This window comes from Podarcis gaigeae (assembly GCF_964106915.1).
Source record: "Podarcis gaigeae genome assembly, chromosome: 6".
Lineage (NCBI taxonomy): Eukaryota > Metazoa > Chordata > Lepidosauria > Squamata > Lacertidae > Podarcis > Podarcis gaigeae.
Window position 1 is genome coordinate 36139843 of NC_139682.1, and position 19075 is coordinate 36158917.

The 19075-nt window shown below is 38.9% G+C and overlaps 1 protein-coding gene across 1 annotated transcript in view; it reads left to right on the forward strand.

Annotated features, from left to right (window-relative positions):
• The window catches only part of ST7L (suppression of tumorigenicity 7 like), a 41329-nt gene extending 24747 nt beyond the window's left edge, over positions 1-16582 (forward strand). Inside the window, exons 12-15 of the mRNA XM_083745433.1 lie at positions 4275-4425; positions 5301-5393; positions 8619-8758; positions 16173-16582. Coding sequence (XP_083601559.1) covers positions 4275-4425; positions 5301-5393; positions 8619-8758; positions 16173-16268 — 480 coding nt within the window. The 3' untranslated portion in view covers positions 16269-16582. The remainder of the gene's footprint in view (positions 1-4274; positions 4426-5300; positions 5394-8618; positions 8759-16172) is intronic.
• Positions 16583-19075: the final 2493 nt, after the last annotated feature.

Consider the following 19075-nt stretch of genomic DNA (forward strand, 5'->3'; position numbering starts at 1 on the left):
GGAGAGGTGCAAGTTTGAACTGTACAGTGGAAAACCATAAGTGATTATTCTGTCCATACCGTTGGGCAAGGTTTCAAAGTCAAGGTACAATCACAGAGAAGGCCCACAACACTTATAGGTGGGTCTGCGAATAAGGCACTCTCAACTGATTTTGGAGCCCAAGCTGGTTAATATGGAGAGAGGCACTTCCCGTCATTCAGGGCTTTAACACACTAATAACACCTTAAATTGTAGGTAGCCAGTGAAGCTCCTGCAGAATAGATATAATAAGCCTTGGAGCACTTGTTAAAACTTTAGATTCAGCTGTATGTAGAGTGTATTACAGTAATCCAACTGGGAGATTACTAGAACATGTAAAACTAGCTGGGATATTTTGATCCAGGAATCTAGAAGAGGCAAAATACACATTTTCCCAGCACAAGGACCACCCACCAACAGTGTTTTCACCAAGTTGGGATTCAGTTTATTGGCCTTCATCCAGCTAATTACTACCTTCAGGCACTGGTTCAGCACAGACATGGCTATGTCTAGTTTAGACGGTACTGAGATACATTGCTGAATGTCATCTGCATGTTGATGGTACTGAGTTCCCAACTCTCTGATGATGTGACCTAATGACTTCATATAGATATTTAAATAGCATTGGGAACAAAAATAAGGATTGCAGAACTTGGGGCTAAGCCAAACTCAGCTCTTTGGAAGCAGCCCTATAGGTAGGTCTGGGATCACTGCAACACTGTGATCCTAACCCACCAAGTTACTCCAGGTTGATGGTATCAAAATCCACTAAGAGTTCAAGGAGAAGCAACAGTGTAACCCTTCCATTTCTCTCCTAAAACAAGTTATCAGCCACAACCGTCTCTGTGCCAAAACCAGACCTGGGACTCAGCTACATTTGTAAAGATAAAGCACTTTACAGTGGTACCTTGGGTTAAGTACTTAATTTGTTCTGGAGGTCCGTTCTTAACCTGAAACTGTTCTTAACCTGAAGACCACTTTAGCTAATGCTGCCACCGCACCACCAGAGCATGATTTCTGTTCTTATCCTGAAGCAAAGTTCTTAACCTGAAGCACTATTTCTGGATTAGTGGAGTCTGTAACCTGAAGCATATGTAACCTGAAGCGTATGTAACCCGAGGTACCACTGTATATGCATTATAACACTGTGACACCAGATGGCGATGTGGAGTCCTGTCTTTCGCCAATGGGATTCCCTTGTATGAAGTTTACAACAAGTTTAACTGAAACACTTTTTCGATGTGTCTAGATTCAGTCCTGGTGCTGAATTAAATGGGTCAAGATAATTGCTTTTAGTATTTTATATTTTAGTATGTCTGAAGTTGCATGGCCACAAGTCTCTTGAGCACCTTTCTCAGAAAGGGATATTAGTGACTGAGTAGTAGTTTAGATCCTCATGATCTAGGCGTGATGATGTACCCCTTCCTCTCAATATGACAAGGAATACTCCCTGCTACAAGGAGGCATCTACCACACTTCAGATTACCTCAACCATCTTTGACAGAATGACAGAAAGGCTGTTGAGCAGTAGGTAGTACACCAACATGATCACTGTTCTGTTTCTCTGGCAGTACAAACCCTCCAAACTGGCATCCAGGTACACTTGCTTTTGGGGGGAAATGGGTGGCTTTTTTTGGAAATGACAGCAACACAACAACCTCTGTGTGTGTGTGTGTGTGTGTGTGTGTGTGTGTGTGAGAGAGAGAGAGAGAGAGAGAGAGAGAGAGAGAGAGAGAGAGAAACCGGTTCTGCATGCCAAATTTGCAACTAAAATACTTTCAGCATGCCATCTCCCCCTCCCCCCCATACGAAAGCAAATAGCTAAACAAGTGATTTAGAACTAGCTATTTTTCTGCAGTTTCCACTTATTTATCTTATGTGTCTGCATGGCATAATGTAGAAAGACAGCAGATTTAACCCCCTGAGCTGGAGAGTTCACAGTTAGTGATTGAGAGGCTAATATAGTCGAAGCTTGACCATTGTTGCAACTTTCCCCCTGCCTTATTTAAGAAATCTATCTCAACACCAAACTAGTTACTGAAGACCATCAGGGGTCATGTCAGAGGTCAGATATTTGAGACCATTTTCCCACAATGGCTCTCTACAAGTGATCCCTTACTGTGTTAAAAAAAAAATTGTCAAAGAGGATTAAATGGGATTAGTAAGAATATTACCCTCCCAGAAGTAGCCCCAAGACACAAAATGAAGAACCTAGTGAAGCAGTAAATGCACTATATTTGACCAGGGCACAACCTTGGCTACATTCCTTCAAGAATCTGAATGGGAAAAGTTAAGTCCTCTAAACTGGATTAGTAAATAATCTCATGGTTTGTGGCATCTGCTGAAAAATCATTAAGTTCACTGCATTCTTACAGTTTTGGGGAGAACTGACAGTGTTATTGACTGCAGTGATCAAGGATGTGATTAGCTTTGGCCATTATTGTGTGGATCAGGCCAGTTCGTAAGTGACTTCATCAAAGTGATTCATTTAATGTTCTCTAAACGTTCTCTGATTTGTTTTCCTCAATGACATTTTAAACCTGCAATTCTTAGTACTTTACTCTTACTCTGAAAATATTTTTCTTTTTCAAAAATAATTTCTAAAGGGGGGGGGATACTCAAGTAATTATACACTAACAAGAGCATTTAAAGAAACCATTTGCATTTTGTGGAAGAGTATACCTGTAGAACAGGAATGGTGAACCTGTGGCCCTCCGAATTCTGTTGAACCCAACTCACATAAGCCCCTGCCAGCATAGCCAAGGATCATGGATGATGGGAGTATACTCCAATAGCAACTTGAGAGCTACACCTATCCCTGTGGAATGCCCTGCCTTCAGATGTCAAGGAGATAAAGAACTACATAACTTTTAGAAGACATCTGAAGGCAGCCTTGTATCGGGAAGTTTGTAATGTTTGATGTTTTACTATGTTTTATACATGCTGTAAGCCGCCCAGAGTGGCTGGGGAAACCCAGATGGGCGGAGTATAAATAAAATTATTATCATCATCCCATCCCTGGTATAGAATAGACTCAGTAGAATGCTTTGTGAATGGCACATGAATACAGTACAGTTCTCAATCTGCTTGAGGACACAAGTCAATTTGGTAAGGCGAATAGCCTCCATCGCCTTTTGTTTTACTGGGAGACAAAGCAGTGAAGGCAGAGTACTGAACCAGAGCCATACCGTAACAATTGCCAGACTTCTTCATTTATTTTAAGAGACCTATTAATGGAGTTTCTTGTGTGTCACTGTTTAGGACCTACCTATCAGTGTGAAACCCTAACAAAGACAAACTCCCTGGGCTCCTCAAAATTTTGTTTTCAACAGGCCCTGCTGGCAGTTGAGCACATCTCCCTTATTACTTCTATAATTTACTGTTGTATCCTCTTCCACTTCTTGGGAGTCATTTCCTTATAAATCGTGTTGATTGTGGTTATTTTTTTCTGCTGTCCTAATCTTGTTCTTGCACGTAAATGTGGAAGTTCATTGCTCTGTAAAAGGAACATGCACTATTTCCCCCACTTTGGCATATTTAGCAGTGCAAACTAAGCTGCATTTTTGAAGAAAGCAGTAAACAAAAACCACCCATGTTAGTAGTAGCATGTTGCTTTTCCAGATGCATTGTCTGCATCTAGATAGTGGGCCTTCTTCAATGGAGAAAAGAGTGCCTGTGACTGAAGGGGTTGGGAAGGGGGCTTTGGAGTACACATGCTGCTTTTAATGGCTTTTACTGGACTGCGGAGTTGCCTAATCCCTGGCTTCCACTTTAGTTTTCATTATGATTTGTGTTCAGCCAATGCTGGCTGTTGCTGAAGGGTGTCTTCTGTTAGATAAATTCTCCAAGAACTGGGGTTTAGTATTAGCACATAATATAATGATTGCATCACGTGGACTAAAGATTTTCACTGATGTTCTGTCTCCTAGTCTGTCTAGAAAGGCAATTACATGTATGTTCCTGGAACCATTTTTCGTACTGCAATCTGAAGTATGAATGTGTTTGTAAAATATTAACACTTATCTGATTTAGTCTTTCCCCATTGAGTGGTGTCTGTATATGCCTGTACATAAGGCACTTCTCAAATTTGCATTTGCCAAATAATCCACATTTTGTTCCAGTCAGCAACTTTTATCTCTAATGTAATATATGGATCAAGCTGAAAGTAATTTTGAAATATCTGAAAGTCTGTGTATACGAAAAACTAGCCTCAGTAGCCTGTGTAGCTTCACGTCACTTCACACGTTTTCTTCCAGTACTTGCTAGAAATGAAAAGCTTAATTTTGCCTCCGGAGCATATCCTGAAACGTGGAGACAGTGAAGCAGTGGCATATGCTTTCTTCCATCTCCAGCACTGGAAGCGAATTGAAGGGGCGCTTAATCTGCTGCACTGCACATGGGAAGGCAGTAAGTATTCTTTGTTAGTGGCATGAGCTAATATTTCTCTCTCTCTCGTTTGGATCATTATTTTTAAATGTGCACCTGGAGCTCAACTGTGAGGCTGTCCTGACTCATTATTGAGGTTCCCTCTGCACTTTAGTTAGTTTTGGTATTAGTTCTTGTCCAGATTTCAGTCACGTTGAAGGTGCAATTAAGATGACACAGGTGTTCAGCTTGTGCTTTCTTTCTGCTCCAAGGTTTTAAAAATGCATACATGTAGGTGCTCTCTTCTGCAGTGTGAACACTAAAATATCTATTGTGCATGCATATTTCTTTTCCTTGTTCACCCTACCCCTTCCTTCCAAAAGCCAGTTCATGGACTTACTTCAGTGTAACTGAATGCAAAGCCAGAGTACTTCAATAAAAAAAAAAAAAAAGCTGATATGTAGAAGAGCATGTGCTGCTAATATTCTATTCTTATGAAAGAAACCACTGTTGTACCACTTTGCCAGTTTTCTAAGAATGTTTTCTAAGCTAGATGGGGTGTTTCAAACTAAAAATGTCAAGAAGTATCTTGGATCATATTCATATTGTCTTAGAATCATAGAATTGGAAGGGACTCCATGGATCATCTAGTCTTGTTCTTCGATGCCAACAAGATGTATGCAAGATGCCATGTGAATATTGAATTCCTATCGTATTTGATTTGTGAAAGAAGACTGGATGGCTTGGGAGGTGATTGTCAGTGAGTCTGAGGGTAGCTAGAATGGTGCTAATTTAATAAAAGGAATCTGATCACAAGTGGTATAAAGAACACAGATATGACTTTGTTTCCAGGCGACTCTAGTAAAGTGAATTTTGCATGGGTCTGATGTTGATGATATTTTTTTTTACCTCCTCAGCCTTTAGAATGATCCCATATCCATTAGAAAAGGGCCATCTATTTTATCCTTATCCCAGCTGCACAGAGACAGCAGACAGAGAGTTATTACCAAGTAAGAAAATGTTCCATTTCTCACATTTTATTTTTTCCATCTACAGTTAATCACAAAAGTCTGTTCTCTTTCTGTGTGGCATTGTGCTCAACTGGAATACCTGTGTGTCTATATGTGCATACAATAAATATTCCATACACTTGTACACTGAATGCAGTTAGCTTTTAAATAAATGAAGCCGCTATCCAACAATGTAAATTAGCCCCCTTTTGTAACATATATTTGAAGTGGTGGAGGGATTGTGGTCCAACTCCTTCCCATTCTGCAAAGGAAATGTCAACACCTCACACTTTGAGAGAGAGCACCTCAGTATGACTTCTCCCCACAGAAGCATTGCCTCTGGTGGCCAGGAGGTGAGATGCTGGTGTGGGGAAGAGCTGTGGCTTGTTCTCTTTTCCACATGACTTGGGGTTTCTAGTACAAGATCTTATGGCATTCATATTTATTACACATACACACATATAAAATACCTTGCTGTATACAGCAATATATATATGCTTTCGTAGATTTTCACGGGTACAGGAATGCAGGTTTTGGTGTCCTCGGGTGTCTTCCCGTGTAAAAGTTGGGGTGTCTAGGCGACGTTTCGACGAGGTCTCACTCGTCATCTTCAGGCTGGTGCTTTCGGCTTCTTGTTACTGGAACAAGAATATATATATATATATATATATATGTATATATATATACATACACACATACACACACACACACACAGATACAATAGAACATAAAATACCATAAAAATAATACAAAATAATCTTAAAGATGACTGGTATGGAATGGAGTTGTGCTGTGGTGAGTTCTGTGCTGTGAAGATAACCTGAGGAGGGGAATGTTTCCAAAAGGAGTGGCGTTAAAATATCATTGCCCCCTTTTGTGTCTTTAGCCAGTCTCAGTGTTACTTGACAATACTGCCCCTCGGCTTTGTGGTTGTTGAGTTTCTTTCTCTACTTGTTTGACTGGAGCAGCATTCTCTGCACTCTAGGTTAGTTCTATCAAAAGGGAAGAGCATTTTAAATGGCCGGTGTTCTCCTTCATGCACCCCAGGCCAGAATGACAATTTCTTTCAGGTGGGAAAATAATGAATGAGTGCTTCCCTTGTGGGAATGTCAATTTGATCAGCACTCTTGTGGACATTTCCACTGTGAAGAAAATGCTCAATATCTAGGTTTCAGAATGGTCACCGTGCAATTTTAGACACCATCACATCAGCGAGAAGCTGCTGCACTCCTTCAGTAAGCAACCTGCACGGCTTGATTGAAGACCTACATTTGTGGGTGGTATAGAGGTCTTTATCTGAATTGTCTTGTATATTTATGTTGGTCACCTTGGAGACTGTACTATAAAAAGGCAAGGTATAAATATTTAATAATTAGACTTGCATACATTTGCTTAACCTGCAGTTTCAGATAACACTTTAAACTCAATGTTTTAAATAAAAAAAGGCTATTTTCTTTCTGGCTTCTAAATGGCCATACTCAAATGAGGAGAGAAACTGGCCCAAGGTCAACTTGTTCAGCACAGACCTAAGCTGGGAATGTGCCATACCTAAAGATTCCAGCTAGTATGGCTGTTTTAAGCACATATATTGCCATGACACAAGCACATAGCTTGGCATGCTGTGTGCTTTTGTATTTTTCTGTATGTTGCGAGAGTTGCTCAGCTCTCAGATGTTTGGAGATAGATGTAAAGTAAAGTGAATTTTAAAGATAGGTGAACATGAAAGTTAAGCAATGAAAAACCTTACTCGAAAATATGTTCTGTTAGATAGGTAAAAATGAGTTACACTCACAGAGAAATTCTTGGTGTGCTAGGAAGGGTGCCATTCACTTAAATAACTGAATCCTGTAGTCAGATCAGGAATGTTTCATATGTTCAATATTTTCTGTAGGGAAAAAATATGTCAATGACATAGATTGTTCTATAGGAATATTACAGAATGGGGAGTGAAATAGATCCATGTGCAACTGTTGCTTGTGGTGATCCCCCCTTTTCAAAAATTATTTTTTTCATGCATAAACTCTTCCTACAAGAAATGTGCATGGTCTTCAAAGGATTCCTAAGATGTTTTAGGTCTGGTATGATAAACAATTGCAATTAAAAAACATGATTTTTGAAATATTTTGGTATAAAGCCCTAATGAAAGTGAGGTTGTTTTGGCCTTCTGAATGTCAAACCCTTAGGAGGTATGGCTATCACAATTGATTTAACCAGAAAGTGGTCAAAACAGCAGTAGTTAACCAGCAATCAGCCCTTATAAAATGGCAAACCTGCCTTACTCATACCAGACAGCCATAGAGCTTCCTAACCACTAGAGTTTCCTAATCACATGTACTTGACTTGTACTAGAATCTATGCAAAAATAGAGGTTCTTTGCCACACTGGTAAATTCTAACCTTGAGTTAGGCTCTTGATAGTAGCCCATGAACGATCTTTTGTAAATTGATTTGAAAATATACTTCTCAGTTGCTAAGTGCGAGAATTTTGGTGCCCCTTTATTTTATAATGAGGGTTTTGTTTCATGCTAGGTGCTGGTGAGATTCTGATAAGTGTTAACTTCTCCATCTTGGGAGAACTTTGTTTATAAAGTATATGGCATACTTATAACTAAAGCAGCCAAGGGGCACATCTGCCACAAGTGCACTTGCATATTTTTGCAATTCAATAAAAAAATTAAATCTTGAAAAGCTCTGTTTAAAAACTAATTAAAATCTGCCCCCAGACTGCTCTAAATTACTCATTTCTCACTCATGCAGGATATTGCTCAAGGAATGCCTCTGCTAGTGACGAACCCTAAGCCATCGGCTTCCCGGTATAATTAAACTCCAGTGCATGAAGACATTTCAGCACAATCACTCACGCATTCCTGTTAAGTTTTTAAATACAAAACTTATCCATAAATAAAATCATCTTAACACTTTTTATGCTGCTACTCTCCAGCAGGTTTCAAATTTTAAAAATTCTGTTGCTTTGGTCAATTCTTAAAAGGAAAGAACGTTTTACTCCATTGAGGCTTTCACTGATGTATATCTTAACTGCAAAGGGTGTATTTTAAAACAATTCTTAATTTAATCAGTGTTGCAGATTCCTCCCCTCTATTTAAAGTTAGATCATAGTTCATCTCAGATAGGTCTTTCTTCTTTGCAAAATCACGACCTTTATCTAACCATCCCTAAAATACCTGGAATATCAAATAACTATTGCCATTTCCCCTCTTCCTTCCAGCATTTCATGATGTGTCTGTGTACCCGCAGAAGGAACTTCCTTTTTTCATCCACTTTACTGCAGGGCTGTGCTCTTTCACAGCAATGTTAGCGCTCCTCACACACCAGTTCCCGGAACTTATGGTCATTTTTGCTAAAGCTGTAAGTATTGACTCAGCTTACTTAATGTATTTATAAGACATGCAGGAACCATCTCTGGAACACTATAAACTAATTCAGAACAATGGGTATCTAAAAACCTGATTCAGCATAGCTTAGTGTTCTTTTTTTAAGAGGGGATTTTTCAGAGGTGATACATGACAATCTTGGTTTTCTTTCGGCAGCTGGACTGTATCTCATTATGGGGAAACATCTGATGTACCACAATTTCCAGTTTTAAAGCAGGACATGGGGGCACGAAAGCCATTTCAAACCACATGCAGTTTTTCTTTGACTGTAAGGATTTGCTAATAATTACAGTAGGGTTGCCATACTTCTGGAATACTGTTTTTGCCCAAAAATCTCAACTACTTTGGGCAAAACTCCTTTGCCCAAAAAAGCTCAACAACTTTCCAGATTTTCACTGCTTGAAATATGGCAACCTTAACTTACAGTGTTTGAATTATTAGGATGAAAATATTGAGACTATCTCCCAGTATCCTGTTACATATTAAGTATATATACAAATAATAAATAAACGGTTGCATTCTTTCTTTCTGTATCCTGGGAGCTAATTGGGAGCTAATGGCTGACCAAATAAAACTTCTTTTATATGGTCTGAATGGAAGCATTGCTTGTCTATTTACCCTAATACTGTTTAGTTTCCATTCCATGTATGGCAAATATGGCAAGTTAAGTCTCTGAAGCATAAAAGGATTTTACTGTTTCTTTATGTTTTTAAAACACTATGTTTCTGTAAGCTTTTTTGAGTATATAGATAGCTTACTCTGGCAGGAAGGCGGTCAATTCTCACTATGTGATTTTCGCTTTGTATTGATAGCACAAGGCAAACACAATTATCAAAGGGATAAGTGCATAACAACAAGAAGTACAAGTAGCATTTTTCAAACTGCAGAATAAAATTATATGGTAAAATAAAAATAATTTGAGATATGTCACATGGGAGAGGCAGAATGGGACCCATAACAAATACAACTTCAATAACAAATGCCCTCATTGACAAGAATTCCTAAAGAAGGTTGTAAAGGTAAAGAAAATCACTATCAGTGGTTTTCAGTGGTTATATCAGATCAGGATGATTGACTAGCATTTTGTAGAGATAGAGTTCAATCTTCAACATATTTTCTTGATAGTAATCATTCTAATAAGCTTAGAAGCTTGAGTCATGAGGGCTTTTGTTACCTAAACTGGTATTCTGAAAAGGGACAAGGTAGACGTTTGAATGAACTCTTTTTCAAACTGACTGCTTTGATTAATAGCCTGAATTATGCAAATGTTATTTATTTACTTACTGGCTATTTCTTGTCCATCATTCATCCCAAAGACTTCCAGGGCAGGATACCAGCTAAAACGCATACACTTAGATACAGTGTCACAAAATGTTGTATAGACTTGGTTCAAATACATTAAAACAACAGGAACAACTAAAACAATTATTAAGACCACAAAGCAGACTAACTACTACTCCACTCAACCCCTTAAAATTGCATGAGCAAATAAACATATCCATCCTTGGCACTGAAACAACTAACACATCAGCACAAAGCATACTTCTAAGGCCAGAGAAGGATAGGAAGATGCTTCCAGGATCCTAATGAATACTGTGTATTACAACAAGCGGAGATCAAAAATAGAGCATAGTTACTAATTTTTGAATGTCAAAGTTGCATGAAATCCATATTCTAGTTTCTTTTCATTAAGCAGTGTTCAAAATATGTAGGTCTGATAACAGGGGCCTCATTTCTACCAAATTTAGTTACTCATTATGTGGGAAAATGTTGCTGGACATGCCAGTAACACTTTTGTGTGTGGTTCATAATTGGCTAACTTTTAAGGAATGGAATATAACTATCTGCTTGATTAATTCAAGGACTGCGCTAGCAAAATTGTATGATTTCCAACAAGATGCAAGGTCAAATGTTACACTAACAAAGAATAGCTCAGTGAAGTTCTATGCTGGATTTCTTTATTGTTGCTTCCTAATTTACATATAGAACAATTGCAGTTTTAAACCTGAAAACAATTCCAGCATGCACACATATAAAACTTTCTTTTGAAATAATGCTTGATGGGAAGTACTGTATATAGTTTCAAATATGTCAAACAACATGGTCATTACTAGCTCTGTTCTTACGAGTTTCCTTAAACAGAGGGAGCTTGCACTGACTTGTGTATGCTTTTGGACTTTGTCATTTTGTCTGGATGAGTACCACTCCAGAACGTCAAGAAAGACTTCTCCGGTAAAGCTGATCATCAGTGCTTGAATTATTGGGAAGAAGGAGAGGGTTCCCACTCCACCCTTCATTCATGCACTAACAGTAAGCCCATAAAGAAATATGGTTCCTCCATTAATGCGCAAACTATTGCCTTGTTGTTTCTTTTACTACAATGCGAATCTTGCTCTGTGATACTAGAAAACACTTTATGAATAGAGCATCTCTATCACAGTTAAGGAAGTCTTCATTGATAGATGGAATCTGCAGATCTTCTCGTATGAACAAAGTGAATACTTTTTATTTTTAGATAATATTCATACATGACTCAGCAGGCATAGTCTTGGAGGCACTGTGTGAGAAAAAGGTAGAACCCCCTTCTAAAATACCTGCCCCTCACTGTTTTTGTAAGTGCTTACTAAATCTGCCCAGTTAAACAAGGACAGGTCTGTAACTGAACATTTCAACCTTATTGAGCAGTTAAATGGGAATAGCAGGGTTTTCATTCATGCCATATACTAAGTTAGAAACTATCTTTTTCCAAAATGATTTGTTTCCTTAAAAGTAATTTTTCATAAGCTGACAGTGTTCAAATCAGTGTTGTTTTTATAGTGAACTGGTTCGTGTGTCACATCAAACTATAGTTACAATAAACAATGGCTTAATTTGAAATCCTAGACCGGGGTGCCCAAACTTTTTTCAAAGAGGACCAGATTTGATGAATTGAACATGCATGAGGGTTGGTGAGTTTAGGATTTAACCCCAAGGTTGTTGAGCTTTTTTAAAGGATTTTACCCTAGGACATATACTGCGATGAAGGCCAGATTAAATCGACCGGTAGGCCCCCAAAACAGGCTTTGGACATGCCTGTCTTAGACGCTTCACTTTTCCACTGGTCCTACTGCTGCCATACTGCTGGGAAACAAACCATTTAAAACTATGGTTTAATGTTACTTGCAAACATCGCCACTGTTCGTCCGCTATAGTAGCACAAAATCTTGTTAGTGTAGGTTTTTCTTGCATAGTAACATTGGCCTCAATTTTATTTGGAGACCAAATTTCAGTTTGGTCTTTACAAGCATTATAAATTTACTTTGAATTGCATCTGAAACATGCTTAGTCTTGTAAAATGTTATATCTGGAAACAATTACGTGCTTTCTAATTTTCTAATTTTCTAATTTGCTGATATACCCAGAATATCATTCTATCATAGTAAAAAACGAATACCTACATTTAGTCCTCTTGTTACATCTGTCTATAATGCATTTGTCCTTACGTTTCAATGTTTAACTCAATGTTTTTTTCTTTCAATGCAAATTTTGAAAGATTTCAAACTTAATGAAAGTACTGATACTAATAGAGCAATCCTGTTCATGTCCTTTCAATCCCATTAATTTCCGTGAGACTTGCTTCCAGGTATAGGATTGCTGCCATGTATAATCTGAGGCTGTGATTTTAATTGCCACTTCACTGTGACCCAATAAAGTTAACAAGCCTCCACCAAATACCTGTTTTGAGTATTATTGTTATAGAAAACAAGATATAAATATTAAATCTAACAGAAAGTGGTCATTTGAACTGCCCGTGAACAATGCTGTAAGAGCCTGGCTTAATTCCAGTTCTTTTCTCCCCTTAATTTTGGGACCATAATTATTTAAAGTATAGAGAATTCTCCTGTCATGAAGAAGACCCTGGAGCCCATCACCATTCCTTCTTTCAGTGTTCAGACTTGCAGAATATTATGTATATAGCCAAAACAGTAGGCACACACAAAACAACAACAGCACACAGGAAATATTGGGGGAACCCTGAAGTTTTTACGGGGGGGGGGAGCAAGTGGGTGGGAATTAAACAGGATGAATTATTGGAACAGTAAACAAACACTCTGCACTACAACACCTTTTTGTTGGTCCTACTTGTTTCTTGCTAATAGTCATGTTTCTGTGTCTTCTTGACTCAGCTGATACCAAGTTATAATACAACATTCCTTCTGAATATTGAGAGAGTTCATTTTTTCTGCTGACAGCTGTAAGCTTTATTTGCAAATGACTGAGTCACTCATTCCTTAACCCATTTTCACTACTGTAGCCAGTTTGCTCCTACTAAATTAATTATTGGAATATTTGGTTATTTATTTAAATTTATATCCTTCTCTTTCCTGAGGACTTAGGGCAGGTAGCAATTAAAACATGCACATGTGCAGTCTTTCCTAAATTATAATTACCCTACGTTTCCTTAAGCTTAGAATATTTTACATTCAGGTTCTGAATTTGATGGACCTCCAGGTGGAGTGAGACCTTCAATTATGAGGACAGCCACGGAACACCTCTCTGTGTCCTGGCAGTGTAAACTTGGCATGTGGATTTATACAGCCATGAAGGCCATGGTCAATTGAAATTAATGCTTATGACAGCACAAGGAAAGGAAGTTGGTCTCAGGGATGTAGGGCTCAAGCTAAGCACTTTATAGGTTAAAAAACAGCACTTAGGCTCTCGTTTGAATGACTCTTTTATTTAGATTACATTATTTGCCTTGTTTACTAAATAGATTGCATTCAGATTTCAAGAAAGTGAGTGTGGCTAATTCGTTTTCTACATTTACGAGATAAAAAACAGAGCTTCATGCTCTAGTAAGTTAGAGGATTTTTTTTAAAAAAAATCTTATTAACATGTCCTGCAACAAATTGGTAAGTCCTAGGCCTAAACACTGCCCCCCGCCAAAGCTCTTGCTCTTTTAAGCTATGAAAGTAGATCAGTAATAACACCCGGTGGTAGAAGCGCATAAGATTTGTTCCCTACTTTCAGGTTTAAAATTTGGACTACATGAGGTTATCTTTGAGCAGTTTTTATGCTTTTAAAAGACAGCCTTCCTTCATATCCCCCAACTCTTCCGTGTATTCCACAGAGGAGATATTGGATGTTCTCAGCTGTCTAATCTGTTCTGTCAGCTATGTACTTCTGTAAAAGAACAAAACTTAATATCTTTTATTTAACAGAATAACATTGACTTATGCATTTTCACTGGATAATATTTCACTTGTTTCCTCTACAATCAAATCGCCAGACAAGCCTCTTGCCAAGCTACAACAAAAATTGTTGAGAGGCCAAAAACCACAGCCAGTCTTTTAATAGCTGCATCGTATACACAAAGGAATATGCCAACAGTGAAAGCTCAAAATTGGCTCATAGCTGCTAAATTGAAGTGAATGGAAGCTTTCCATTGGGTCCAGTGGGGCACAGCGATCTTGATTGGCTTTTGTTAGCAGCTGGAATGGGTTACAGGGCCTGCTTTCCAGAAGCTTTGAATGTCCCAGTGAGAAACAGGATTACTATTATTTGAACTTGTTTATGTGGCTGCTTAACCTGAAGAGATAGAAGCCAGTTGAATGGCAATCTTAGATTTCTTTGCAAAAACAAGAAGTCATTAGCAATATGCAAGGAAAAGAGCCTGTGTAGAATTGGGTGCTCTGTTCTCATCTCTGTTCCCTTTTTCACTGCCAACATAAGCAGGAAGCAAGAGGAATGTACCCTCTGTGTTTCCATCCCTCCAATGTTCATGTGATGGAGTCTTGCTGATGGCACTTCCTTAGATCTGAAGTAACAATACAAAGATCCTCCGATCTGAAACAATACAAAGCAATCACCTTAGGTGGCAGCTCTAATTCACATATCACAAAATACCAGTGTAACAAATTGTCATCCTATCCTCAGCTACTCCATGTGTTCTTGCATATTTATTTTCAAGCACTGGGTTCATTTGGAGATTATACTGGTAGGACAGCTAGACCTCTGAATTCCAACAAATGAATTCACATAATTGCATGACAACTGCTTTTGTAACAGGAATAAATCCCTTTACTGTTTTGTCGAAGGCTCATTAAGTTACACAAGAATTAAATTAATACACAGCTGCTGAGCATCTCAAATTTATAAACACTAGAAGCTTCTGCTTATCTGTGAGAAAATGTATATGGCTTGGAGATGTGTAATGAATAATAGCCTACATTTGAACTATGTGAAATAGTCTCCCACAAGTTGGATGTGCAGGGATGAAAGGTACTGTTTTCTTGCCTTACTAACCTACATCTTAATCTGTAATATTAATTTGAGAGACGACACTTGTAATTTACAGGTTAGCTTCTGTGTGTAATTCCTGGATATGAAGAATGAGCCTTTGATTAAAAGTATCATTAATATTGTAGTGGAGCTGTGAAGTTACTTGGAATGAGAGCTAACTTTAGAGTTAGCTGAGTCAAACTGTTCTATGTCAAGGCAATTGAAGATAGCATGGCTGTCTCCCTCAACATTAATCCATTTGCATAGCTAAAATACTATTTCAAATGGCAACTTTCTACACTGTATTTTCTGATGTGAAGAATGGCAAAAGGTCCCAGTGGATTATAGAAGGCAATTAGGAGAAAGGATGGTCCATTGTGTAAAATAGTATCTGTGCTGAATATGGGAAGGTTGAACGGGGTCGCCAGGGCCTACAGTTTTTTTTCTCGTAAAGTCGAAGCAAAGATTAAGGCACTATTAAGTGAATATAGCTAATGGCTTGAAAACCTTTGTTTCTGCACTAGCTCTGCCTCGCTTCCATATTTAAGTTAGTTATTTTTGCTGTCATTGAAGCCTTATTCCATGATTTGCCTCTCTCTAATAAGGGTAGTCCTGAAGTACAGAATGCCTAAGACTGACTGAACTGTTTAAAGACAAAACTGTAAAAAGGCTAGCATTCTTAACAAGCCAGTGTTTCATAGAAATGTATTTCTTTGTGTACCTTTCCCCCATCAGCTCCTCAGCTGAATTTTTCTTCTAGGCATATTTTGGTGAATCCAGCTATTTCTCTTCACAATCTTTTATTTTTAAAGCATCTGCATCTTTCTGGAGAATTCAGATTCCCCCCCCCCCCCCATTGTCACTATGTATACTTTTTTTGCATATTTAAAGTTCAGAGTTTCTCTTCTTTTGAAAAAAAAAAAAAGAAATGTATTTAGAAAGTTTAACAATAAAAAGAACTATATTGTGCATCTGTTTCCCCCCCTGCCAAGCCTAATCTGTTTTGATTCCTAAATTATTCCACTTATATTCAATGAAGGCCAGTCAAATATGTCAGCAGAATACATCTTGAATGAGTGTGTTAACTTTAGCATTAAGCTTAATTGTAGCTTTTTCTTTTCTTTCAGTTCTTTGGAACTCTTTTGTCACCCTTGAGCTTCATGATGGAGAAGATTGAGCGCCTCATGCCTACTGGTCTTTGGCATCAGCTGACCCAAATCTGAGTGAACTCAGTCCTTGGGTCAGTGTTCTCAGGAACTCCACCACCAACACCCTCTCTAGCACAAAAGCATCTGCAGCTGCAGGTGTCAAGGAAGACAAACTCCGTGACTTAGTTTTGTTTTGCATCCTGTTACTGGTGCTTAAAATTGCTGTACCCCTTTTTAAGCCTTAGAATCTATAACGATTTAAGAACACCATGTTTGGAGGGACGGGGAGGGCAAGAGTGTTGTGCTCACTTTAGCTGTACAATTTGAGATTACTGCTTTCTTTCCAGAAATTCCAGAAAGCAATAAATCTGATAGACTGTGTGTTGAAATTGCCTTCTGCGCGTAAATGTTTTTTTAACAAAAAATAAAACCTGCAGGAGTGGTTTTGGAATCACTGGGCATTTGCTGAGGCCCACACCCAAGTAGCCCACGGACAACAGCCAGAGAATCCTAGTCCTGCTGCTCCTGCATCTTGCTGTCGCTGCTTGTTCACCTGTCCTCTCCCGAGCAAATGATAAACTACAGGAGCAGCCATTCACCTTGTCATTCTCCTATTATATTGCCCTAACTGTGCAGGTTAGGCCCAAAGCAAGAAACCAGGTGAATGGATAGCAGCACAGAGGAGGTGGAACCACTGAGGATTTCTGCTCATGCAACAAAATCTTCCTGCTTTCCTCCTCCTGTGTGCCCCCTAAATCTATTCTGAGGCTTCCCCCAAACCTCTGGAGCAGATTGAAGGAGGGCACAAGGTATGCACAGGGAAAGTGGGAGTTCAGTACCACAAGCAGAAATCCCTGTGCTGGTGGGACAAATTACTGGGTTCCGCCCCCTGTTCTAAAACACCCTGAGTATATGACCTCTCAGATTGGTCACCACATTCTTGTGATACTGATTTTTAACGAGCTTACAGCTACCTTGCAGAGTACATGGATTCATGACCCATGATGCTACCTCACCCTTCAAGATGGGGCAGGGTAGAAATTCATGATCATCACATTGCTGTGGTCACTTACATGTTCTTCAAGCCAAATTATATTCTATTACAAACATGTCCACCCCAGCAACTGGTGCAGGTCCTCCCTCTTCTAAGGGATTAAATTAGCTGAATTGTTTTTTTTTCACATTTACCATTCAGTGAGTCATAAATCAGAGCTTAACAAGTGGGCTTTGTCACTTGTGCTTTCAACTGTTTCTGGGATTGCTTAACTTTGTAGTGCTTGATGGAGACTGATACCTTAGGAGGAATTTATTCTAATTGCAGCAGACAAAATTGATGCTTGCCTTGACCTATGATCATACAGAAGCATTAACACAGCTCAGATCTGATATCCCAACCCCCTGTTCTGACTTTGTTCCAAATGGCAGCTTTGTGGGGGTAAACTGTGAAACCTAAACTTTTAAATGATGGCACTGTGACTTTGGATGGCACATGCGTTTCTCAGTTTGCAATTAGAGGCATTGTCAAAGCACACTCCCATCTATTCTAATGAGGGAACAATGCTTCAGCAAAAGATGCATAGCCCTCACAATGGAAAGAAACATGTATATCTGTCTTCAGTGAGTCCTTGCACAGAGGTTGGCTGTTGATCTTGAAGCATGAGATAGTACCACTTCCCAGATGATTTATAGATCATGGGTCCCCTGCCTGTTGAGACATTGATTTTAAATGTTGCCAACACTTATGGTCTCACCCCATTCCATATATTAATTCTGAAAGGCCGGAAACAGCTCAAAATCCGGAAGCCCATTCTCAGTTACATTTTGTGCTTTCCCCCATTTTAGAGATACATATATTTTCAATAGAAGGCACATGGCAACCTTATCACCTACCACCCCATCTATACTGATGCTTGCGTTCATATATGACAACACAGGAAAGCAAGAGATACAAATTGCTGGAACTATTCAGCTACCAGGAGGTAACTCTCTACGTTTTCTTCCAAGTGAACGTAAGCCACAGGGGCTGTTTCTCACGCTGGTATCGCTGTGATGATTAATAGACATGTTGTGCTCATGCAGTTTCACTTCACCATCCACAGGGGCCCATAAGGTAAGCGATATAATGCTTTTTAAAGTTGAACCTTTTCCAGCATATGTGTGGGGTTATAAATGAAGCACAGCCTCCCATGTATCACTCCCTAGAGCTGGTTTTTCTCACTGTCTCTTCTTTGACATGAGTGTACTAGAGTAGGATGAGCTTGTGGTGAATGTAGTCCTGGCAGCAATTCTTAGCCTATTTGGCTCCCATAAGACTGTGTGTGTGTGTGTGTGTTACTCTTCTGCTATCTGGTAAAACACGTTGCCATGTTTATCCACATTGTTCTATGACATACTCAGTTGTGCACACTTAAATGTGGAGCAACTGGCCCAGCTGAGAATGGTGCTAAAAAGCCAGAGATCATTTTAACCAATGTGTAAGCCTTCTTTATGAATGTTCCAAAACTACATTCCAGTTCCAATGGAATTCTCTGTGCCCTGGGGTAGCTTTTAGCTCTCAACTGCTTGATCTGACATATATTTACTTGGAATTAAACCCCCAAAAGTTTGATGTGACTTGCCCCCAGTTAAGTGTGCACAGAATTGTAGCTTTTCTTCTTTCTGGAGTCTTAGTTCCTTCTACCATTTCATGTTGCTTTGGCAATGCCTTTCAATTGCAACTTAGAAATGTATGCATAGCATTCACATTGTGCTCCTCACTGAGAGTAGAATTGGCTTTAAAAAAAAAGTCTTTGCTTAATTTTGCAGTCCTTGCTTTTTGATATGTAAGTTTCTGAGAGCCAGTGTGATGTAGTGGTTAAGAGCGGTAGTCTCGTAATCTGGGG